The 21086-nt window shown below is 38.2% G+C and overlaps 1 protein-coding gene across 1 annotated transcript in view; it reads right to left on the bottom strand.

Moving 5' to 3' along the window:
• The window catches only part of ARIH1 (ariadne RBR E3 ubiquitin protein ligase 1), a 116369-nt gene that overhangs the window by 12827 nt on the left and 82456 nt on the right, over positions 1-21086 (bottom strand). The window contains exons 4-10 of the mRNA XM_006866515.1: positions 20355-20447; positions 19851-19906; positions 11668-11734; positions 9763-9869; positions 6346-6388; positions 5691-5762; positions 2531-2661 (exon numbers count right to left, since the gene is read on the bottom strand). Coding sequence (XP_006866577.1) covers positions 2531-2661; positions 5691-5762; positions 6346-6388; positions 9763-9869; positions 11668-11734; positions 19851-19906; positions 20355-20447 — 569 coding nt within the window. The remainder of the gene's footprint in view (positions 1-2530; positions 2662-5690; positions 5763-6345; positions 6389-9762; positions 9870-11667; positions 11735-19850; positions 19907-20354; positions 20448-21086) is intronic.

Raw genomic sequence — 21086 nt, forward strand, 5'->3', positions numbered from 1 at the left:
GTAACATTCTTAAAGTCACGTAGGCAGTCTCAAACCAGGAATTCTTATGCATGTCTGCCAACTAACCAGTGAGTGGCTATTAAGTCATATTTCGGAACAGTGATCTTTTTCAATCTAAAGGAAAACATTTGAATTTAATTTAAATCTTGTTAAATTAAGCCACTATTCTAACTTGTCAAGCTCTATAGGGTTTTAATGGTTAATAAACTCAGTATTACCCTTTGTTATCACTCCAAAATGTATAAAGATTCTTATATTAGTTCAAACAAGTAATCAACAAAAGTTATTCCATAAGGCCATAAACTAGGTCCCAAACTTGCAGTCCACACATCTTGCTGAAAGCTAAGATGCTGTCTTTGATTCACCATCATCATGACAACAATTAATTTTGGGATTTTGCATGAGAGAAGAATCAAGTTCTGTGGTTCCTATGTGTAAGCCCTGAAATTAAATTTTGTCTGTAATGACATTGGTATCTATATTTACATTCATTACTCAGAAACAGGAGTACTGGTGTGGCATGGTGGGTTAATGCGCTGGACTGCAAGGCTGGTATGAATTGCGAGGTCGTTGGGTTCAAGCTCATCAGCCCCTCCTTGGAAACCCTATACAGGCTTGTTATGAGTCCGGAACTGACTCGATGGCACTTAACAATAATAACTCAGATATAACCAACACTGGTTCAGTGATCACATCTTCAAAGATTGTTTCCCCTACAATGTTTTGTTGTTGTTGTTTTAATTATATAAATATTGTCTAATGACCTTTTTTACATGTACAATTCAGTAAACTTAATCATCTTAGTTATGTTGGGCAACCATCATTTTTCTTCAACTTTTTAAAGCACCTCATACCACATCTGAACTGGTCAGATGTATAATTTTTCTCCAGACTGGGTTTATAGTGTTCTCTTATCAATTACTGTGATATTCAACTTAGCCCAATAATCACTCTCAGTGACAGAAACAGAAATTCATCTATTGGTCAGCTATTAACATTTCTCCATCAGCATCTTCTTCTGATATATTCTTAACAACATTCCTTTTCGGTATTTGAAAAAGATATTTATAACCTCAAGTCATTCTGGGCTTCACTCTGCTAACACTCATATGACTGATAACATTACCTGAAATGCTATTTTGAGGATTCTTCAGCATATTCAGATTTCAGAAGGGACGTATGCCATGATTCATTTGTAAAGTCAGAAATAGGTCAAGGCAATATGCAGGGAATATATATGACAGCCCTGCCCTGATCCAGGCCACTCTTCTGCAGCCATCATTTCTTATGTACCTTTTTAAGGTTTTGAAGCAGCTCATTTAAAATCTGAAATGTGCTAGGAGATTGCCTTAAACAAATGCTATATCTTTGTAAGCAGCAAATTCCTCATTAGTCTTCCTTCATTAGACTTGTTTACAGGGTGACTTTCATGTCTGGGAGGACTGTAGTCCTGCGCTTTGCCTAAACCTGGCTAAATCCCAAATACCCTTCCTTGGCTCTAACAGTGGCACACTCACTGTCTTTACTTGCATTTTGTTGTTGTTGGCTGTTAAGTGCCATTAAGTTGGTTGTGACTCATAGTGACCCAGTATAGGGTCTCTGAGGAGTGGCTGGTGTGTTTGCTCTGCCAACCTTGTGGTTCAAACTGACCTTGCGGTCCTGTGCTTATTTCACAGTGCCACACCAGGACTTCCACTTACCCAGTCAATTTTGAACCATTAAGAAGCTCCTTCATATGTAAAGAACGCAATACAGAGCCTTCTCAATCTAAATTACCAATCTGGTAACAGCATTCCCACTTAAAACCCTTCATCTCATTTACTAAATAAAACAAAGGTGCTATCTCCATCAATGTAAATGACATTATGCTGTTCTTCTGAGGAAATACAGCAAATCAGAAAGTAAAAGCCCAACCAAAACAGGTGCCAATCAATTGAAGGTTGTCAAACAGTAATGCAAGCTTGTTCAAAGAGAAACAAAACAATCTGGATCTGGGGACGAGGGGCCAGAATTTCCAAATTTTAATCTAAGTGATGTGCAGGGTAAATAAAACACACCTGCAAGTTGGGTTTTGTTCACAGCTTGTTAGTTTTTAACTTTTGCTTGAGGTGGTTATTAAGTGCTGCCACGTCAGTTCTGTTGTATAGGGTTTCCAAGGAGCGAATGGTGAGTTTGAACCACTAGCCTCGAGGTCAGCAGCCCAGTGCCACAGCAGGACTCCGAACTTCTGCCTATAGTTCAGAAATCTCTGAACAAGTCACGTACTTTCCCATCACTGTGCCTTAGTTAATGCTGTCCTTTCCCCCTGGATGTACTTTCACCTCCGTGCAATATGCCCAATGAAGCCCTCCTTCTGTGTCACTTGAAATCACCCTGCCTATAACAGTGATCGTTCACTGCTGTTTATCTAGCCTATCTCCCAAGCTAGATAGTGATCTTAATGAGGTAGACAAGTCTTTTTTTTTAATTCTCGGCACACAGCAGATACTTAAGTGGACATTTTACTCTTCCCTTCATTTTCCCAACCTACCAGGCAGATCCATGTGGTTCCCAAGGGCCAAGACACACCCAGCAAAACTCTGCTTTACAGTTCTGGTTACGACAGACCATGTGATTACAACCGCCATCCTTCTCAATTGTGACATGGCATTTGGGACATTCCTATGAAGAGAAACTATAAAGTTGGTGTCAATGCTACACTAGGTTGTATTACAACCACCGAAAACAACTTATTGTTTTCATAGATAGTATTTATTGTGATTAAGTACATGTATAACAACTTAGAACAGTGTCCAACACAATAAGCACAATTAAAAATCAGTGATTATCATTACTGGCTTTTAAGTGTACAATCTTCTGAGGATTTTTTTGTGGGGTTGGAGATAAAAACATTACAAGTACTTTTTATCATATATGTAGCAATAGTAGCTTCAGGGGAGGTAAAACAATTTTTCTTTTCTTGTGTCAGCTAGAAATAACTATTAAGCATTTACTATATCCTAGTGCACTGATCTCAGTGTTCTATTTATATTCATCAACTCACAATTCTTACAGCAGCACTACTGCTATTGTCATTTACCATTATATGTAATGAATGAACTAGTCCTAAGTCACACTCATATTACAGATAGTCAAGATTCAAAACCAAGCAATGTGGATGTAAGAGCAAGGCAAGCAGGAAAGCAGGCCTTGACTGGTAAATCCTTCTTGTGTCTACCAAATTTCCCAACTGCCTTTGGCCCGATGTGGCCTGTTTACAACTGTGCTACAAAGATCAGCTCTATTTTTTACCCCCAAATCCCTATCATGTTCTTGATGACTGGTGAGCCACAGCCACTGCCCTTTAGGTCTAATTTTGTTCTGAAATACTTAGAAAATTAAAACCACTCATTTTTTATTAAAATTATAAATAGCACATAAAGCACATGACTAGCATATAAATAAGTTTTGTAACCTCTACTGGAAGCATCATCCATTTAATTATTCTCTGCACAATTTGGCATTCTTTGAGAAACAGACTATCTTTGACCACAAACTATTTTAAGTTTGTCAACATGGCAATTTAAAAACATTATTTTGATGAATCTGTAAAACACCTCATAACATGGATGATCCTGGAGGGCATTATGCTGAGTGAAATGAGTCAATCACAAAAGGACAAACATCATGAGACCACTGTTGTAAAAAGTTAAGAGGAGGTTCTCTTACTAAAACAAGCATTTTACGACAATTACCAGGGATGGAAGGGAAGGGAAAATTACTCACTGGCAGGAAGGTAAACACATGTTTACTAGGGTGATGGGTAAAGGCATATACATCAAGGTTGGCACAGGGAAGATGAAGGCAGTGGGAGCAGGGCAAGAGTTAAAGTGAACAGGGGTACATGTTAACTGATGGTACATGGAAGGGGTTGCAAACAGTATCATGCAACAAAATATATGATCTGTTGAATGTGGGACTGATATTTCTTCTGCAAACTTTCACTTAATTCACAATAAAAAGTTAAAGAAACATTATTATTTAAAATTAAATTTCTGAAAATACCAAGATAAGACATTTTCCCAAATAAGTAGATCCCAGTCATACAATGTTTGCTTCAGTCTACATTTCCTGATTGTAATTAACCGAATGGTGTTAAGTGCCTAATATACTAGGATGCCATTAACTTCTCATATCTGTTTAAGGAGTTAGTTTTAACCTTTTTGGGTTGAACAAGGTATTAATGGTGTAACATTGTGTGGTATCATCATTTCAGTACATCTTATTCCTACCATTGTCTTGTGACTGAGGGGGTAAAAAGTGCAGTTCTGATACTGGTCTAACAACTCAGAGAGCATTCTGTAAAGCATTGTTTTCACATGTAAACACAATACTAAAGAGAAATAGCCCATGAATCAGTCTATCATTCCTCACAGAAGTTAGTATCCATATAGATAAAATATAGAACTGTTCTTTAAGAAGAGTACTCAAATGCTCTTGCATTTGGGAAGGCACCTACATCCAGGATCAAGGAATTTGTTCATGGTCATAAAGAGCTTACAGTTTGAAATGAGTGTCAAGAGCAATGTATTAAAACAAAACAAAACAAAAAACCAAGCATTCCTACGCTGTTGTTAGTGTTGTTGATTGAATCAAGTATCAATAAATTTTTAGTTGAAGTATCTTTGTTTAACGCTATCTAGTTTAGTTATGCAATAAGAACTTAACAGCTGCTCACTTGCTCTGCTCTCAAGAATGTAAATCCCAAGCTTAAAACCCACTGCCTTCAGGTCAGTTTCAACTCATAGTGACCCTATAGGATAAATATGAATTGCCTGATAGGGTGGTCCAAGGATGTTATCTTTACAGAAGCAGATTACCACATCTTTCTCCAGTAGAGCAGCTGGTGGGTTTGAACTGCCAATCTTTTGGTTAGCAGCCAAATACTTAACCACTGTGCTGCCCGGGGGCTCCTTAGAACCAAGCTAATCCACTGCCATCAAGGTAATTCCAAGTCATAACATCACGCATACATTTTTCAAGGCTGTAAATCTTTACAAAAGCACAAAACCTCATCTTTCTTTTGTGTAGCAGCTAGTGGGTTTGAACTGCTGACCTTGTGATTAACAGTGTCTATCGTGGAGTCCTGGTGTGGTGCTGTGGGTTAATGCACACATTTGAACTGCAAGGTCAGCAGTTCAAGCTCACCAGCTGTACCCTGGAAGCCCTATGCAGGGTCACTATGGGTCGGAACCGACTCAACGGCACTTAACAACAACAACAATTGTGCAGCACCACCAGAGCTTCTTCAGAACCAAGCTAGAGGGAGTAAGCTCTACAACACATACGGACTCCAAAGCAACAAAGAAGCACTCTCAAACCCCAGACTGGAAAATGGCTATTAGCTTTTCCCTCTATGGGAAATGAATGCTTTTCCTGAAGAAGAAAACTTCTAAAGCATAGTATGATATATACTGTAGTTCAGTACTCAGTATTCTAAAATAAAATTAACAGAGGCTAACACAAGCTCAAGCGGAAATAAGGGAAAGTTGCCGATTTTGTTACTAAATAGGTAGTCATTTTGAAAACGCAATGGAGAGAGGTACACATGCTGGTGTAGTTAGGTGACATTACAACCTTTAAAGTTATAAGACAGATACACCTAACTTTGTCAGTTTCCTTATCAAGAGGTGCTGAGGGAAAACACCAACCTTTGTGTTGGCTGCAATCCAATTGGAGGTTTCACTGTCATCATCACACTTTTTAATCCACTTCTTTAACCACTGTTTGAAAACAACAACTGTTAGGGTATAATAAAAGACTTATAAAAAGGAATATCATGAAAGGAATAATACATTACTTCAGGACTTAACTACAAATTTAAATGTAAAAGCCAAAGGCATTTATCACTATTCTTACTTCCTCTTGAACCAGGGAGTTTTTTATTTCTCATATATAGTATTCAGTTGTTACAGTGCCGTTGATTGGTTCCAACTCACAGCAATGTGTATAGGGCTTCCAAGGAGCAGCTGGTGAGCTGGAACCATGGTCCTTATCCTACAGCACCACACCAGGACTCCCAGTACATAAAAAACAACCAAAGCAGGATTCTCACTGATTGAAGCTGAGTGAGGAACCTAGAACTTGATGAAAAGCTCAGTTCCAAGGTTTGTGTTTCATGTCACCACATTACAAAGCCTGCCAAGGGAGGTGCTTTAATCATGGTTACCCTGACAATTGGAGCTTGATTCCTTATTTTCTGCTCTTGAGGAATGCTCCCTGAATCCCTATAATCACTGCTGAGATTTTAAGTCATAGAAATTCCCCATAGCATTATTTTTAAATGAAAATGCCTGATAAACTTACCTTACATTTAACAGGATCATGCCAATTTTCTCCACAGTTAAAGCTGTTAAGTGACAAAGAGTTAGATACAATCAGTCCTACAGACTTAATAAATAAAACAAACCAATCAACCACTTCCATGGTTTATAAGTCCACCAATTTCTGTGGTTGGTTTCTGTTGATTTGGCCCTGAATCAGTGATCCCATTCAACCACACTGGGACTGAACCTCTGTAATCCATCAAGTTTTCACTGGCCAATTTTCCAGAACTAGATTGCCAGGCCTTTCTTCATAGTCCGTGAGCATCACTGAAACCTATTTGTCATCATAGCAACACATAAGCCTCCAATGATACAGACAGGTGTTGGCTGTGTTGGAGATGCACTGGGAGGAACTGAACCTGGTCTTCTAAACAGAAGGCAAGATCTCTACCACTGAACCACAACAGACCCCAGCCTCCACCAATTTCCAATGACTGGTAAATACAAGGGCAGGAGTCATTCTATATAATCCTGCAGTAAATTACCTAGAACTTAGCATTCTGACTAGTATCAATAGGCACTTAAATCAATGTATGTACAATGAATGACTATAAGAGCATGAAGGCTGCTTTAACGACAGTTTCATAATAAATATCTAATTAGCCACCAAACTGTAAAGACCAAAAAACTCAGTATTGTTTTAATAGTATTTATATTTATTTGTTGTAACTATTCTAACTGATAAAAGTGCAGTCAGTCTCAATAAGAACTGTTGCTAAGGTAGTGTCTCAATAAAAACAAGAAAAAAAGAAGTCCAGGGCGCTAAATGTCCTCTAAACCCAATCAACAATCCCCATGTATGCAGAGTAGGTGAAAAGTTTTCAATGCTGTGATTTTTTGAAGCAGACTGCCATGTCTGTATTCTGAGGCATCTCTGGCTGGGTCTGAACTACCAACATTTCAGAAAGCAACCATATGCATCATTCAGGGATTCATCAAAAAATCTGGGAATGTCAAAATCTTTTGTGTAAAAGAGTTAATTATTGATTTTAATAAAGTAATAATGATTACTTCTGGATAGGAATATGGGGAATGGGATGGAACAAAGAAAAAGTGACTTTCAAATGTATACCACATTGTATTTCTCAACAACAAACCAAACAACAATTGAACTAAATTGACTGGAGATACATAGCGGGTGGTCCTTGTTATTTTGTTACCTCTATTATCTCTTTGAAATATTTCATACTAAAGATACATTTGAAAGTGGCTATGGAACCAATCAGACTCCATCCTTTCTCTATAGGGCAGATTCTAGAACAACAGTTCATATTTAACCTTAAAATCAAATACTCATCACAACAGCACATGTATTTTACAGATACTAAATTTCAGTGAGTTTATTCATCCATTGTAGAAATACTTATTATAAATGATGTTTTATTTTAATTCTGTAGATGTTTAGATGAAAAAATATACACTGGGGGTAGAAGAGCCATAGGAAAATCTTTGTTAAAAAGCACGTTTCATCAACCATGTTTCAATGTTCCAAAGTGATCTACACATTTTCTTTCTCGAAGTTAAGATTAAACTTCTCAGGGTAAGAAACAATTTAAAATATCTTAATTGTGTAATTTCATTTTCTAAGATAATTTAAAGGAGAGCAAAAGTCCTAAGGAACCAAATGTAACTTGATAAAATAAGCAATCAACCAGAAATGAGGACTGAGTTCTTAACCCAGATCTGTAAGCTATACCCATATAGCTTACAGGACGACAATGTAATTATATTGTGGCTCCCCACCAAAAAAGAAAATACATTCAAAAGTAGGAACAACAAGGAAATAAGGAAAATGGCTTAAGATAAAGCTTTCCCATTAATTTTTAAATTAATTTTTTGTTGCTGAGAATATACACAAAACACATACCATTAACATGTACAGTTCAGTGGTACTGACTATCATCCAATTCTTATATAAAAGAAACATGCATTATTTTAAAAGAATATCATTTACGGAAGTAAATGTTTTTGTTTGTCCTATTACTTTACTGTCAAGACTAAGTAGCAGCCTAGAGCAGCTAGAGAAACAGAAGATACTTCTTGAAACAAAGACCAGCAGGAAAAATCAAAAATAGTAACAGCAGTCTGACTACTACAAGAACAAGCAAGTTCTTCACCAGGGAGCCATCAAGGCAAACAATCAAGTTCCCTCATGGTAAAACACTTTCAAGACTGAAACTCAAAAGAGAATACACGAGCAGGCATGTAATCTTGCTGGTGACCACAATGGTCACCGATAAGGGGGAAATGGAGGAAAAACAGCAATGACGTTGTGGGCTAAGTTCAACCACGTTCAACAGACTCCTGTCAACCTAGATTGAGACCAGGTTGGCCAGCAATGTAGCGAGACCTGGGAACTCCTGAGCCCATGCACAGGGACATAGCCACAGAGGACTAGAGCAGAGAGTGAAGCTACCAGGCTCATATGAAGTGAGGGGATATGCACAATAACACCCATACTTGAAGATGGTACCCATTTGACCTAGCTTCAATGGCTTGATGATCAGAACTTGACTAGAAGAAGAAAGAAGAGGGAAAAAAAGTATAATCTGCTATAATTTATAGAACCTGGCCTATAATTATGGATGTAGTAGTTTAAAAGAGGGAACAAATCTTTACAGGAAGGATCATTCCCACCTCCACTGTATGCAGGGTTGACAGGGTTGGGCAGCTTAGTCATTGGCTACCCAAAATGGGGAGTGCTCTGAAGGCACGAAGTGACTGGCTTGCAAGTTTTCAAGAGGGAGCTTAGCTTCAGAGGGTGTGGGGGAAGGTAGAATCTCGACTGAGTGGTTTCCAACCTCTCTAGATGGGACTGGTGAAATGAGATAGGGATAAGACACTTGTGATTCAACAGTGAATAATTGCTATCAGGACAGATTGTGAATGCAGCAAATGCAAAGGAAGACGTTTTGTAAAAAAAGGAGGGCAGTGGTTGATCTTACAGTCCAGGAGCAGAGAACCCTGGGACCATCAAGGAAGAAGAGCGGGTGTGGGACCCTATCCAGAGAAGCAGCGACACCAGAGATGGAGGCAGAGACGATGACGCGGAAAGATGAAGTGACTGGGGAATCTAGACTCAAGGAGGGAGAGGGGCTGTATGCTGGTGGCCGGGAGGCAGCCTTGCAGGGTATGCCTTTTGGTTCTTTGAATGGTTATATATTCCTGAGTGCTTCGGTGTACATCCAAAAAAACCCCAGCGGGATTGGAAGCAAATGCTGTTGAATGATGACGCATGGAGGGGATTGTAGTCATTGCAATGGAAGGAAATACAAAAGGATGAATGTAAAGCTGATGTTCTCCCATGTAAATTATCACTTAATTCACAATAAAAACTTTAAAAAAAAAAAAAAAAGATTAAATAGAACTATTTCAACTGAGGAAATTACTAGCTTACCAAAATTGGCGTCCACATTTGCAGCGAACAGGTTTAGCATCAGGATATTGGACTTTAACAACATGGTGGCAATCTGGGGCAGGACACCACTTTAACAGTCGATTGCACTGAAAGACAAATTGGAAAATAAAAACAAAAACAAACTAAACCTCGAAGCAGGTAACTTATGTCTAGGACACCGAGCAATTATTTACACTGCTTCTCTAATGCAAGGTGGAGTATCTTGAGAAGAAAGGAGGTGATGGTGACTCAAGAATGTAAGTAAAAACCTGCCAACAAAATTTAAATCTTCAACAGCAACAACTTTGGATTCATTCTTCTAAGATTACAGCTACTCTAAATACATGACTTTACTCTCTTGTTTTGTCTTCAAAATTCTGAGAAATTAAATTATAGGATACTTATCCTTACCTAATGGTAAGGAGCTCTGGTAGCGTAGTGGTTATGAATGGGGCTGCTAATCTCATGGTCAGCAGTTTGAAACTACCAGCTGTTCCACAGGAGAAAGATGAGGCTTTCTGTTCCTGTAAAGATTTACAGCCTTGGAAACTCTGTACAGGGTTGCTATGAGTCGGAACCGACTCCATGGAATATAGCAACAATAACAAATCCACTAGGGGAATCATTGTTTTTGTTGTTATGTGCCGTCAAGTCGGTTCCAACCTATAGTGACCCTGTATAGAGTTTCCAAGAAGTGGCTAGTGATCATTACACAGCTGGTGTGGCACTTTAGGCTTGGCACAGAAATGAGAACAGCAAAGTCAGCAGTTCAAACCCAACAGCTGCTTTTCAGAAACTTTGTACAAGATCACTTTAAGTCGAAACTGCCTCAGTAAGGTGCAAAAAAACATATCTTCTCCTACTTTAAGAACAAAAGTCAATTCCTACACATCACAGGCAAAAAAACTACATTCTTAAAGGTTTCTTTCTTTTTTCAAACTTTATTGAGCTAAAACATGTTGTCAAAGTGTAAACAGTACTCATGCAAGGAGCCCTTCTCTGACAACTGTCTACACCAGTCTAGGTATGAGAAGGAAAGTTCTCTCATGGAATCCTATATATTTATTTCACAGAATTTACCCAATTATAATCAAATAGTACTTGCATAATGATCACAAAAGGAAACATAAAGTTGAAATGTTTTTACTCTAGAACCAAACATAGCTCTATTAACACTCTGCATCAGTATTCGAAAGTCCATTATCCATCTCAAAACAACAACAACAAAACTATTTCTAAAATAATGCTGTCTAGAAGATCTGACCACCTCTGTTTACTGCCTAATAGAAATAAAATTTACTTTCCCAAACTGATACACTAAGTTAGATTTAATGCTCTTATACAGAGAATGGCACAAATAGTCTCTGTAGCAACTATGCCGTGTGCCACTGTAATGCCACCTGTCATTGTAATTCAAAAGCAGTCAAAGAAACAGGCATGGGTGTATTCCATGAAAACCTGATTTACAAAATCAGGCAGGTTGCAGTTTGCCAATCTCTGCTCTGATATAAAAAAGAAAAATCATAAAAACATATAACAATAATTTTTGTTAATAATTTACTGGCAAAGAACCCTAAAACAAGCAGCGAGACAGCAGAATCAGACTTCCATACATGACTGAATATATGATTGCTACAATTCTCCAATAGGCATAAAGAAGGATAAAGAATGAATATATAAACATGTTATCATCAAGATCTCTGAAGAGACATCTACTAATTGGTTTGTCACATTCCTTTGAGAATAAAGATATTTTGGTATGTTACAAAATAAAACATATAATCCAAGCATATAGTAAAGATGCTTCTTATTGTCAAGAGTACATTACATAAAGAAAAACAGTAACATTTGGATTAACAAATAGAACTCTGCATTAAAATAAGGAAAATAAAAGAAATCACTTACCTCTACAAAGCTATTAGTTATTAAATGCTGATACTTTAATTTAACTTTTGAATCTGTGATCAGGCGCCTATAAAAGCAAAGAATAAAATTTTTTTTATTTGGGAGTTTTTCCAATTAGTTTCCATATTTTTTAAGTATAATTTAAAAAATTGTTTATGCTATGGCTACACAAACTGTCTTAAACTGAAAATATTGAAATGCACAGATGTTACCAACAAATCTAACTGCATTAATCAAAAGTAATTTCAAAGTACCTATCAGTTTAGAACCACATAGGAACAGAACTGGACTGCAAACCACAAGTTTGGCAGTTCAAACCTACCAACTGTTCCTCGGAAACCCTACACAGGGTTGCTATGAGTAAGAATGGATTCAAAGGCACTCAACAAAAAACCCCACCATTCTTCTTATACATTTAGAGCTCTATTTTTAGTCAGTTTTTATTACTGGTGGTTCAAACTCATCAGCATTTTTCTTGGAAATTCTACACAGGGTTGCTATGGGTTAGAACTGACCCAATGGCAGTTAACAACAATAACCCTAATTTACTGGGATTTCTGGTTTGGCACTGTAGGATAAGCACTGGACCACAAAACACAAGGTCAGTGACTCAAACCCACCAGCTGCGCCTCAAAAACCCTGTACAGGAAGATACTTCTTGAAAAGAAAAACCGGCAGGAAAAATCAAAAACAATAATGGCAGTACAATTTACTACAAGAACAAGCAAGCTGTTCACCCAGGAGCCATCAAGGCAAGTGGTCTGGTCCCCCTTCAAAGACTAAGACTCAAGGGGAATACACGAGCAGGCACGGGGTCTGGTTGGTGACCACACTGGTCACCAATAAGGGGAAGTGGGGGAAAAACAGCAATGAAGTTGTGAGCTAAGTCCAACCATGTTCAATAGACTCTTGTGAACCCGGGTGGAAACCTGGTTGTCTAGCAGTATGGCAAGACCTGGGCAACTCCTGGGCCCAGAGGCAGTGACATGGCCACAGAGGACTAGAGCAGTGAGTAAAGTGTCTAGCTGATATGAAGTGAGGGGAGATGCACAAGAACACCCACACTTGCAGAAAGTACCCACTTGACCTGGCTTTAATAGCTAAATGATCGATCAGAACTCAACTAGAAGGAGAAAGAGGAGGGAAAAAAAAAAAAAAAAGAGTAATCCACTACAACTTGATGAACTTGACCTATACTTATGGATGTAGTAGCTCAAAAGAGGGAACAAATCTTTACTATGAGGCTCATTCCCACCCCCTCAGTACATACATTTGACAGGTATGGGCGACTTAGACATTGGCTACCCAAAATGGTGGGGGGGCGGGAAAGATGACGACAAAGGCAAGAAGTGACTGGTTTAAAAGCTTTCAAGAGGGAGCCTATGTAGTGTATACCCTTTGGTTGGTTGATGATGCATGGAGAGGATTGAAACCATGGCAATGAAATGACATACAATAGGATGAATGCAAAACTAATGTTCTCCCATGTAAACTATCACATAATTCACATTTAAAAAAAAAAAAAGAGGGAGCCTAGATCCAGAGGGCGCAAAGGAAGGCAGAATCTCCACTCTCCACTGAGTGGTTTCCAATCTGTTGGGACGGGGATTAGAATTTTGTGGTACAATAGTAAATAATTGCTATCAGGACTGACTATGAGGATTGGAAATGTAAAGGTAGATGTTTTGTAACAAAAGGAGGGAGTGGTTGATTTTGCAGTCTAGGAGCAGAGGTCCCTGGGACCATCAAGTGAGAAGAGTGCAGTGCAAGACCCTACCCAGAAAAGCAGTGACACCAGAGATGGAGGCAGAGACGATAATGTGGAGAGATGGAACTCTGGGCTTAGAGAGAGAAAGGGGCTGTGTGCTGGCAGCCGGGGGGGTGGGGGTTGGGGGGCAGGCTTGCGGGGTGTACCCTTTGGTTGTCTGATGATGCATGGAGGGGAATGTAATCATTACAATGAAATGAAATACAATACAATTCACAATAAAAACTTAAACAAAACAAAACAACACAACACAACACATTACTGGTGATGAGACATGGACTCATCACTACAAACCTGAGGGTAAACAGCAGGGATGGAAACATCCTCAATTGCTGACCAAGAAAAAAGTTCAAAAATTAACCTTCAACTGGAAAATAGATTATTACAGTTTTCTGGGATTCTCAAAAGGCCAGTATTGGTACACTCACGAAAAAAGGTTCAAAAACCAGCAGTGCTCATTACAGTGAGATGTTCACTGGAGAGCTGAATCCTACATTTTGGATTAAACACAAGAGGACTGCTATTCAAGGGCACTGTGATCGTGCATGACAACGCACACCCACACACTTCTGTCCAACATTGTTGACATTCTGCAAAAACTTCATTTTGAGGTGTTAAAGTATCCTTTCTATAGCCCTGATCTTGCTTCATCAGACTTTCACTCATTTGGTCCCCTGAAAGCAGCCCTTAAGGATGAAGATTCACCTCTGATGGAGAAGTGAAGACAACTGTTCATCTGTGGCTCACAGCTCAACCTAAAACATTTTTTATAGGGAATTTGAAGGCATATTGACAGATAAGAGTGTATTGGAAAGCAAGAGATTATGTCAAAAAATGATGTATCTGTGTTTTCTAAAAGTTGATTAAAATACATTCTATAGCCAGAGTGCAAAAAAAAAACCCCACAAAAAACCCTGTACAGGGTCACTGAAAGTTGGAAAGGACTTCATGGCACTTAACAACAACGATTCACCAACTACTGCCAAGTTTAGATCCCTCTCTTTCAGAGTCTTCTGACTCTGACGTGCCTTAAGATAACAATTCTCAGTCTTCCTCCCCAAGGCCTCTATCCCAAGTAAGTGTATGAAATGAAAGAGATGTTGTTGACAGGAATATACCCAAGTTTTGAGGGTCTTTTTCTGAGATCCCATTTGGCAATTTACCAGAAATGTCTAGTGACTGCAACTCGACTTTCCTTATTCACCAAAAACAGTCTATAATTCAAATAATTTTTAGAACTCACTGGGTCCAGGACAGTGTTATAGGAAAATAGTGTCAAAACAGGTAAAAACAAACAGTAATCACTTTCAAAAGACAGGAAGAACTGTATTGACGATGTACAGAGTTCAATTCCATTAAAATCTTTAACATGAGGCAAGAACGCACTGGGTGATTTGGCCACGCCTAACTCTTAACACTCATAGCCCATCATTTTCCAAATAATTTCATGGGTCCTGTGCCATTTTCCATACACATTTATATTTTTTCAAAAATAGTAAGCAACATCCTTTTGCTTCTCTTGGAAACGAAAAAGAAATACAAGGGTGCTTCAAAAAGTTAATCAATTTTTCCACCAACTTTTTGAAGTCTTCTTGTGTAACAACAAGGTGGGGTTCTGAGGTGAGACTGCTTTATAGGCTTTACAATTCACTATGAGTTATTAGTCAATTATTTGGCCTCTTAATGCCTCAGTTTACTAATCTGTAAAACAGTTAACAGAAATATAAACACGCAAGATTAGAACAGGCCTTTCTTTACACTGACTCCATTTCCCATTCATACCTGAACCCACACCAGTATGACTCCTACATTCCCCATTCTTGAAAAGCTGTGTTTTATAACAGGGAAATCATCTTAGTTGTTCTCCTTGATACCTCCTCTGCAGGAAGTGACACCACTGATAAGTTTTACAGATTCTCTGCTCCTTCACAAGCTCCTGTTAATATTCTCTTGGGTTCTCAAATTCTTCTTTTTTTAAATAAAAGTTTTTATTGTGAATTGAGTGAAGATGATGAGGGCAGATGATCAGTTTTACATTCAACAAATCATATACTTTGTTTCATTACAATGATTACAATCCCCTTCATGTACCATCATCAGTATTCTCTCTATTCATTTTAGCTCTTTTTGGTTCTCAAAGTCTTAAAGTGTCATTTAAATGTCTTTCAGTGATTCATCTTTCTCTTTTTTACCCTCAAGCGTCAAGTCTACTTTCATTCCTAGTGGGATGGCTTCCTTGTCAATTACTGGTCACCTACCCATTACTGGTCAAACCAAAAGGAAATTACTTTCTACTAAATTAAAAATCGCATATTCATACTGGAGGGATTTTCTTCTTCTTTCATACCCAATAACTAATCTGTCCCTAAGTTTTGTTAATTCTAAAGGTTCTCCCCATACAAATCCAAACTGCCACACTATCATCTTTAACTCCTTCAAAAGCCTTCTAACCAGTCGTATGGTCTAGTCTAAAGCATCCTCCATTATATTACCAAAGTTGTATTTGAAAAATTCAAATCTTATTATCAAAGTATTATCACCTTCTATGACAAAACACAAGGAGCCCTGGTAGTAATGTAGCAGTTACATGTTGGACTGCCAATTGAAATATCAGCAGTTTAAACCCACCAGCTGCTCCTTGGAAGATGAGGCCTTCTGCTCCCACAAAGACTTCAAGCCTTGGAAATCCAAACCAGGGTCCCTATGAGTTGGAACTGACTCTATGCCATCTCTCTATTATGTGTTCTGGCTACAGCTAAATCATTAATAGAGAAGATTGTGACCTATTTTTAAAATAGTGACTTTTTCCCCCCCTAACCAATACTACCCCTCATCACTTAACCCCATTTCTTCTTCTTGGTTTGCTGTTACTTTCTCTGTAGAATAACTAATTTGCTTCTAACAGCACCTTATCAATACCTTTATAAATAAAACTTAAACCATATAATGTAATTACTTATTGTGAACCTCTTGCGGAAAGGTACTATAACTTTATATTTTTAACAAATAAGTATAGCACCAGTAAATGTTTGTTGAAGGGATAAAAGAATAGAGGGACAAGAAGTCCACAAGGAACACAAAAGCACCAAGCACAAGGTAAAAACCCACCAGGAAGGTAGTACACATCAAGATAAGCTTATTTGTTGTTAAGTGCCGTCGAGTCGATTCTGACCCACAGCGACCCTGTATAAGCTTATTTATGCTAGTTTAAAACAATAATGAAAGTATGATTTACTGAAAGATTAAACACTAGGGTTAACACAGAGCAGACAACAAAGGTAAATGTATTGCAAATAAAGCAAACTGAGTAGGTTGATGTTTAAGAAAGTAGAATCAGTGAGCTTTAATTTATAGCTTTATTAGGTTAAGATATTTGCTCATTAAAGCTATGACAGTGATTACTTTTATTTCTTTCAAACTCTAGTACTTAAACAAAAGTATAGTTAAAAACCAAGCAAGGTTGGTTTGAGCTGCAAAATCTTCTACAGCAATGACTTTGGATGCATTATTCTTCTAAGACTATACTCTAAATACATGGCTTTATAGAATATATGAAATATAGTGTCTCTCTCTTGTTTTCTCTTCAAAATTCTGAAAAATTAAATATTAGGATAATTATACATTGTTGTTGTTAAGTGCCATCGAGTCAACTCTGATCAATAGCAATCCTGTATAGGGTTTCCAAGGAGCAGGTGGTGACTTTTTTGCAGAGTTCAAACGTTTTTGCAGTCTGTCGCATTAGCCCACAGCACCACAACATTTGTTGTTGTTGTTGTTGTGAGCCATCGAGTCAGTACCGATTCATAGCAACCTTATTATGCACAGCAGAACAAAACACTGCCCGATCCTGGGCCAACAACCTTTCTTGTTAAGTCTGTGGAGTCGGTTTTGACTTATAGAGACCCCAAACAGTGATTTGGGGATTTTAAGTTTTTGCGGGAGCAGAAAGCCTCATCTTTCTTACACAGAGCAGTTGGTGACTTGAATTGCTGACCTCATGGCTTGCAGTCCAGTGCTCATTCTACAGAGTTATCCCTGGAAACTTAATAAAATGGTTTGGCCCCTTACTCTGCAACCAAAGCAAAACAAAACAACCAAATAGAGCAAGACTTCCAGGCGGAGAGTAGCTAGCTAGCAGTTTCTAGCTACAGAGGCTCAGGGCTCCAGCTACAATGTTCGAGTCCAGGTAATAACTGAACATGGCATGAGTCCCCGGACCTGGTCATTTCTGCTTAGGGTCACACTCTTCCTACAAGCAGTCTATGTACTAGTGTTCCTCTGCCAGAGATCCTCTCTGAGCTCTGCCCTAGCCTATGTTTTTCTTACAAATTCCTCCTACCTTGTCGCTTCTTTAATAGGTGTCAGACCTGCAACATTCTCTACACACTCCTGATCCTTCTCCTCACCTTTATTCTGAACCGATGGTATCTCATAATAAATCCCTTTCACTTCTCTCCCGATCACAGCATGTGCTTGCCAGAAAACCTCAACTAATAAGCTGACATATCCTATTATTCAATTCTATGAGCTACGAAAAGGAGCCCTGGTAGGATAGTGGGATTACGAGGGCTGCAAACTCCAAGATCAGCAGTTCAAATCTACCAGTTGCTCCGCTGGATAAAGATGAGTCCATAAATATTTACAGCCCTGGAAAGCCTATACAGGGTCACTAAGAGTTGGAACTAACTCAGTGTCCATACAACCAACACCACCACTTTGATGTACCAAAAGATAGCTGGTTATCATGTACTACCAACGTTATCAAAATGGGGTTTCCAAGGCTATAAATCTTTACGGGAGCTGACCTTGAGATGAGAGAGAGAAAAGGAAAGGCTGGCTAGGACATCTGACTTAGCTTGGATGGTTAGTTGAGTAGAACGTGACCAGATGAAGATACAGTAGTTTGATACTCTGAGCAAGCATAAATTGCTACAATTTGAGGAACTAGACCTTTGCTTACAGATGCAGTAGCTCAAAATTCTAACTGATATGGAGGGATTCTATATATCAGGGATCAAGCTTATTTCCTCAGTGCACTCACTGGGTTGACAGGGATGGGAAGTTTTAGACACTGGCTATCAAAAATGGGGGTGGGAGGCTATAAAGTCATGGTGTGACGCTGTGGGATAAAGCACTGGACAGCAAGGTTGGTTTGAACCACAAGGTTGGCAGTTCAAATTTACCAGCTGCTGCCTAGAGACCAGGTCATTATGAGTTGGAACTGATTCCATGACACTTACAACAAATAAAGACATGAAGTAACTGGCTTACAAGTTTTCATGAGCGTACTTAGTTTCAGAAGGAGGGGAATAAAGTAGAATACCCACGGAAACGTCTTCCTCTTTTCCAGATGGGTCTGGTGAAAGGGGATGAGGGATGATACTGATAGGATTTTATGCTTCAAATGTGAGAAATATCAGGATTAATGGCAATTGTCACAATGGTAATTGTAGTAGACGTGTAACTAAAAGGGGGAAATAGATAATCTTCCATTTCAGGAACAGAGGACCCCAGATACATCAGGAAGGAAAAGCATGAGTGGAGCGTGTTGAGATCCTACCCAGACAAACAGTGATGGTGGCAGAGGCGATGATATAGAGAGATAGAGCAGTTGATGACTATAGTCCATGGATTGAGAAGGGCTGTGTACCTGTGGGCAGGAGGGTGGCTTCCAAAATGTGTCCTTTGAGCATTTAAATGGATATATAGTTTTTGTTTTATATGTGTACATCAAATATTTTTTTTGTTCGTTTGTGAAAAATAACGTGTAAAAGGGAAGTAATGGTGAAAACAGGATTAACTTGTTACAGGGAGGGAAGTGTAATCATTAAGATGAAACAAAACATACGACTGGTTGAAAGTAAAGCTGATGATCTTGCTTGTTTACCTTCACTCAATTCATAGTAAAAAGTTATAATAAAATTATCTTTGAGGGAGTAGAAAGCCTCATCTTTCTCCCAATTATTAGAATAGTGGCTGGACATTTAACCATGTTTAAAAGTGGACTTTGATACTACCAAGAAGGTTGATTAGAAAGTCTCTTCAGGCCAAAGTTTTAAGATTCAGCTCCTCTCCCTTAAATAATCAACTATATAAGACCATATGATAAACATTTACCCAAAAACAAAGATGAGAATTCTCAACACGGAGGAACACAGAAGCTAGATTAGTGGAAACAGAACCAACAGAATGGAAATGCTAAGAATGCTGACATATGGCAAAAAATGTAACCAAGGTCATGAAACAATTAGTATGAAAAATGTTAAATGTGAACTCAATTTGCTATATAAACTTTTACTTAAAATACAATAAAACATTTAAAAAGCTTCACTTCCCTTTGCGATGCTGAGTAAAGTCAATTTGGTTTAACTAACAAACCAATATTCAACAAACAGAATCAATCAAAAATACTTACATAACTGTGTTGTCATCCACTAAGATATCACAACCATGAGCAGGACATGATATAGTCTGAAAAAGATTGATTAAAATTCAAACAATGTCTTCATTAAACATTACTGAATGCCCATCATCACCAGCTACTTTGCTAGGTTTTGAGGATTTCTGAACATTATAGTTATCTAACTCCTTCCCCCTTTCTATTTAAGGAAAATAATGTGTGTGGGCTTATCAATATAAATTAGAACTTCTGACCTGAATAATTGGTTTTTCAATAACAAAAGACAGATACCTGACAAAACTGTTCAACTTTAGCCTGACACAGAGATGTAAATGCCTATGAGAAAACATTACTTAGATTGAAATGATAAATAGAAAAAGTGTTAGCTATCTTTTAGTTGCATTTAGAAGAGTATCCATGGGATTCATAATCTTGAAAGCGTGATCAATTTATATGTGTACAAGGGTCTAAACACTGTACAAAGTTCACCAAAAATGGAGAAACAATGGGTTTCTTTACCTGCCCCATGCCCTCCTCCATGATTTTGGTTGTTAGATATTCACTCCAGCACTGCATGCAGAATTTATGTCCACACTCAAGGCCAGTGAAATACTGCAACAAAAATAAAACACAGACTTTAATAATGCCATGATCAGAAAATACACTAAACACATGGACACAACGCTTTTTAAAAATGACTCTATTAGGTTCACAATTTTCAAAGCAATAAAACAGTCCAATTTGACAAGAACAGATGGGCTCCTAAAAAGAACTTCTAGATGGTGAAATACAGATACGCAAATACACTGAACACAAAACATTCAATTAATGAGAAAGGCATCTGTAGTAGATATTTGTAATTTTTTAGGAAAGGCAGACAACAATAGTTAACTTTGTGTTAAATGTGTGTCATGTACCAATAAAAGTACACAAAAAAGATGCTCAATATCACCAGTCATCAAGGAAATGTAAATCAACACTACAATGAGATACCACTTCACAGCCACAAAACAAAAAGCAACCTTATGTGTAAAGAGTCGATTCTGACTCATGTTAAAACAGAGTAGAATGACTCCATAGGGCTTTCATGGCTGTTGTCTGTATGGAAGAAGACTGCCAGGCTCTCATGGTGCTCCTGGGTGCATTTGAACCACCAATACATGGGCAGTTAACTGCAAACTATTTGTCTCAGAGACCTCTCACACCCATCAGGAAGATAAAAATCAAAACCACAAATAAAATGTTGGGAAA

Source organism: Chrysochloris asiatica, unplaced genomic scaffold (assembly GCF_000296735.1).
Source record: "Chrysochloris asiatica unplaced genomic scaffold, ChrAsi1.0 scaffold00092, whole genome shotgun sequence".
Taxonomy (NCBI): Eukaryota; Metazoa; Chordata; class Mammalia; order Afrosoricida; family Chrysochloridae; genus Chrysochloris; species Chrysochloris asiatica.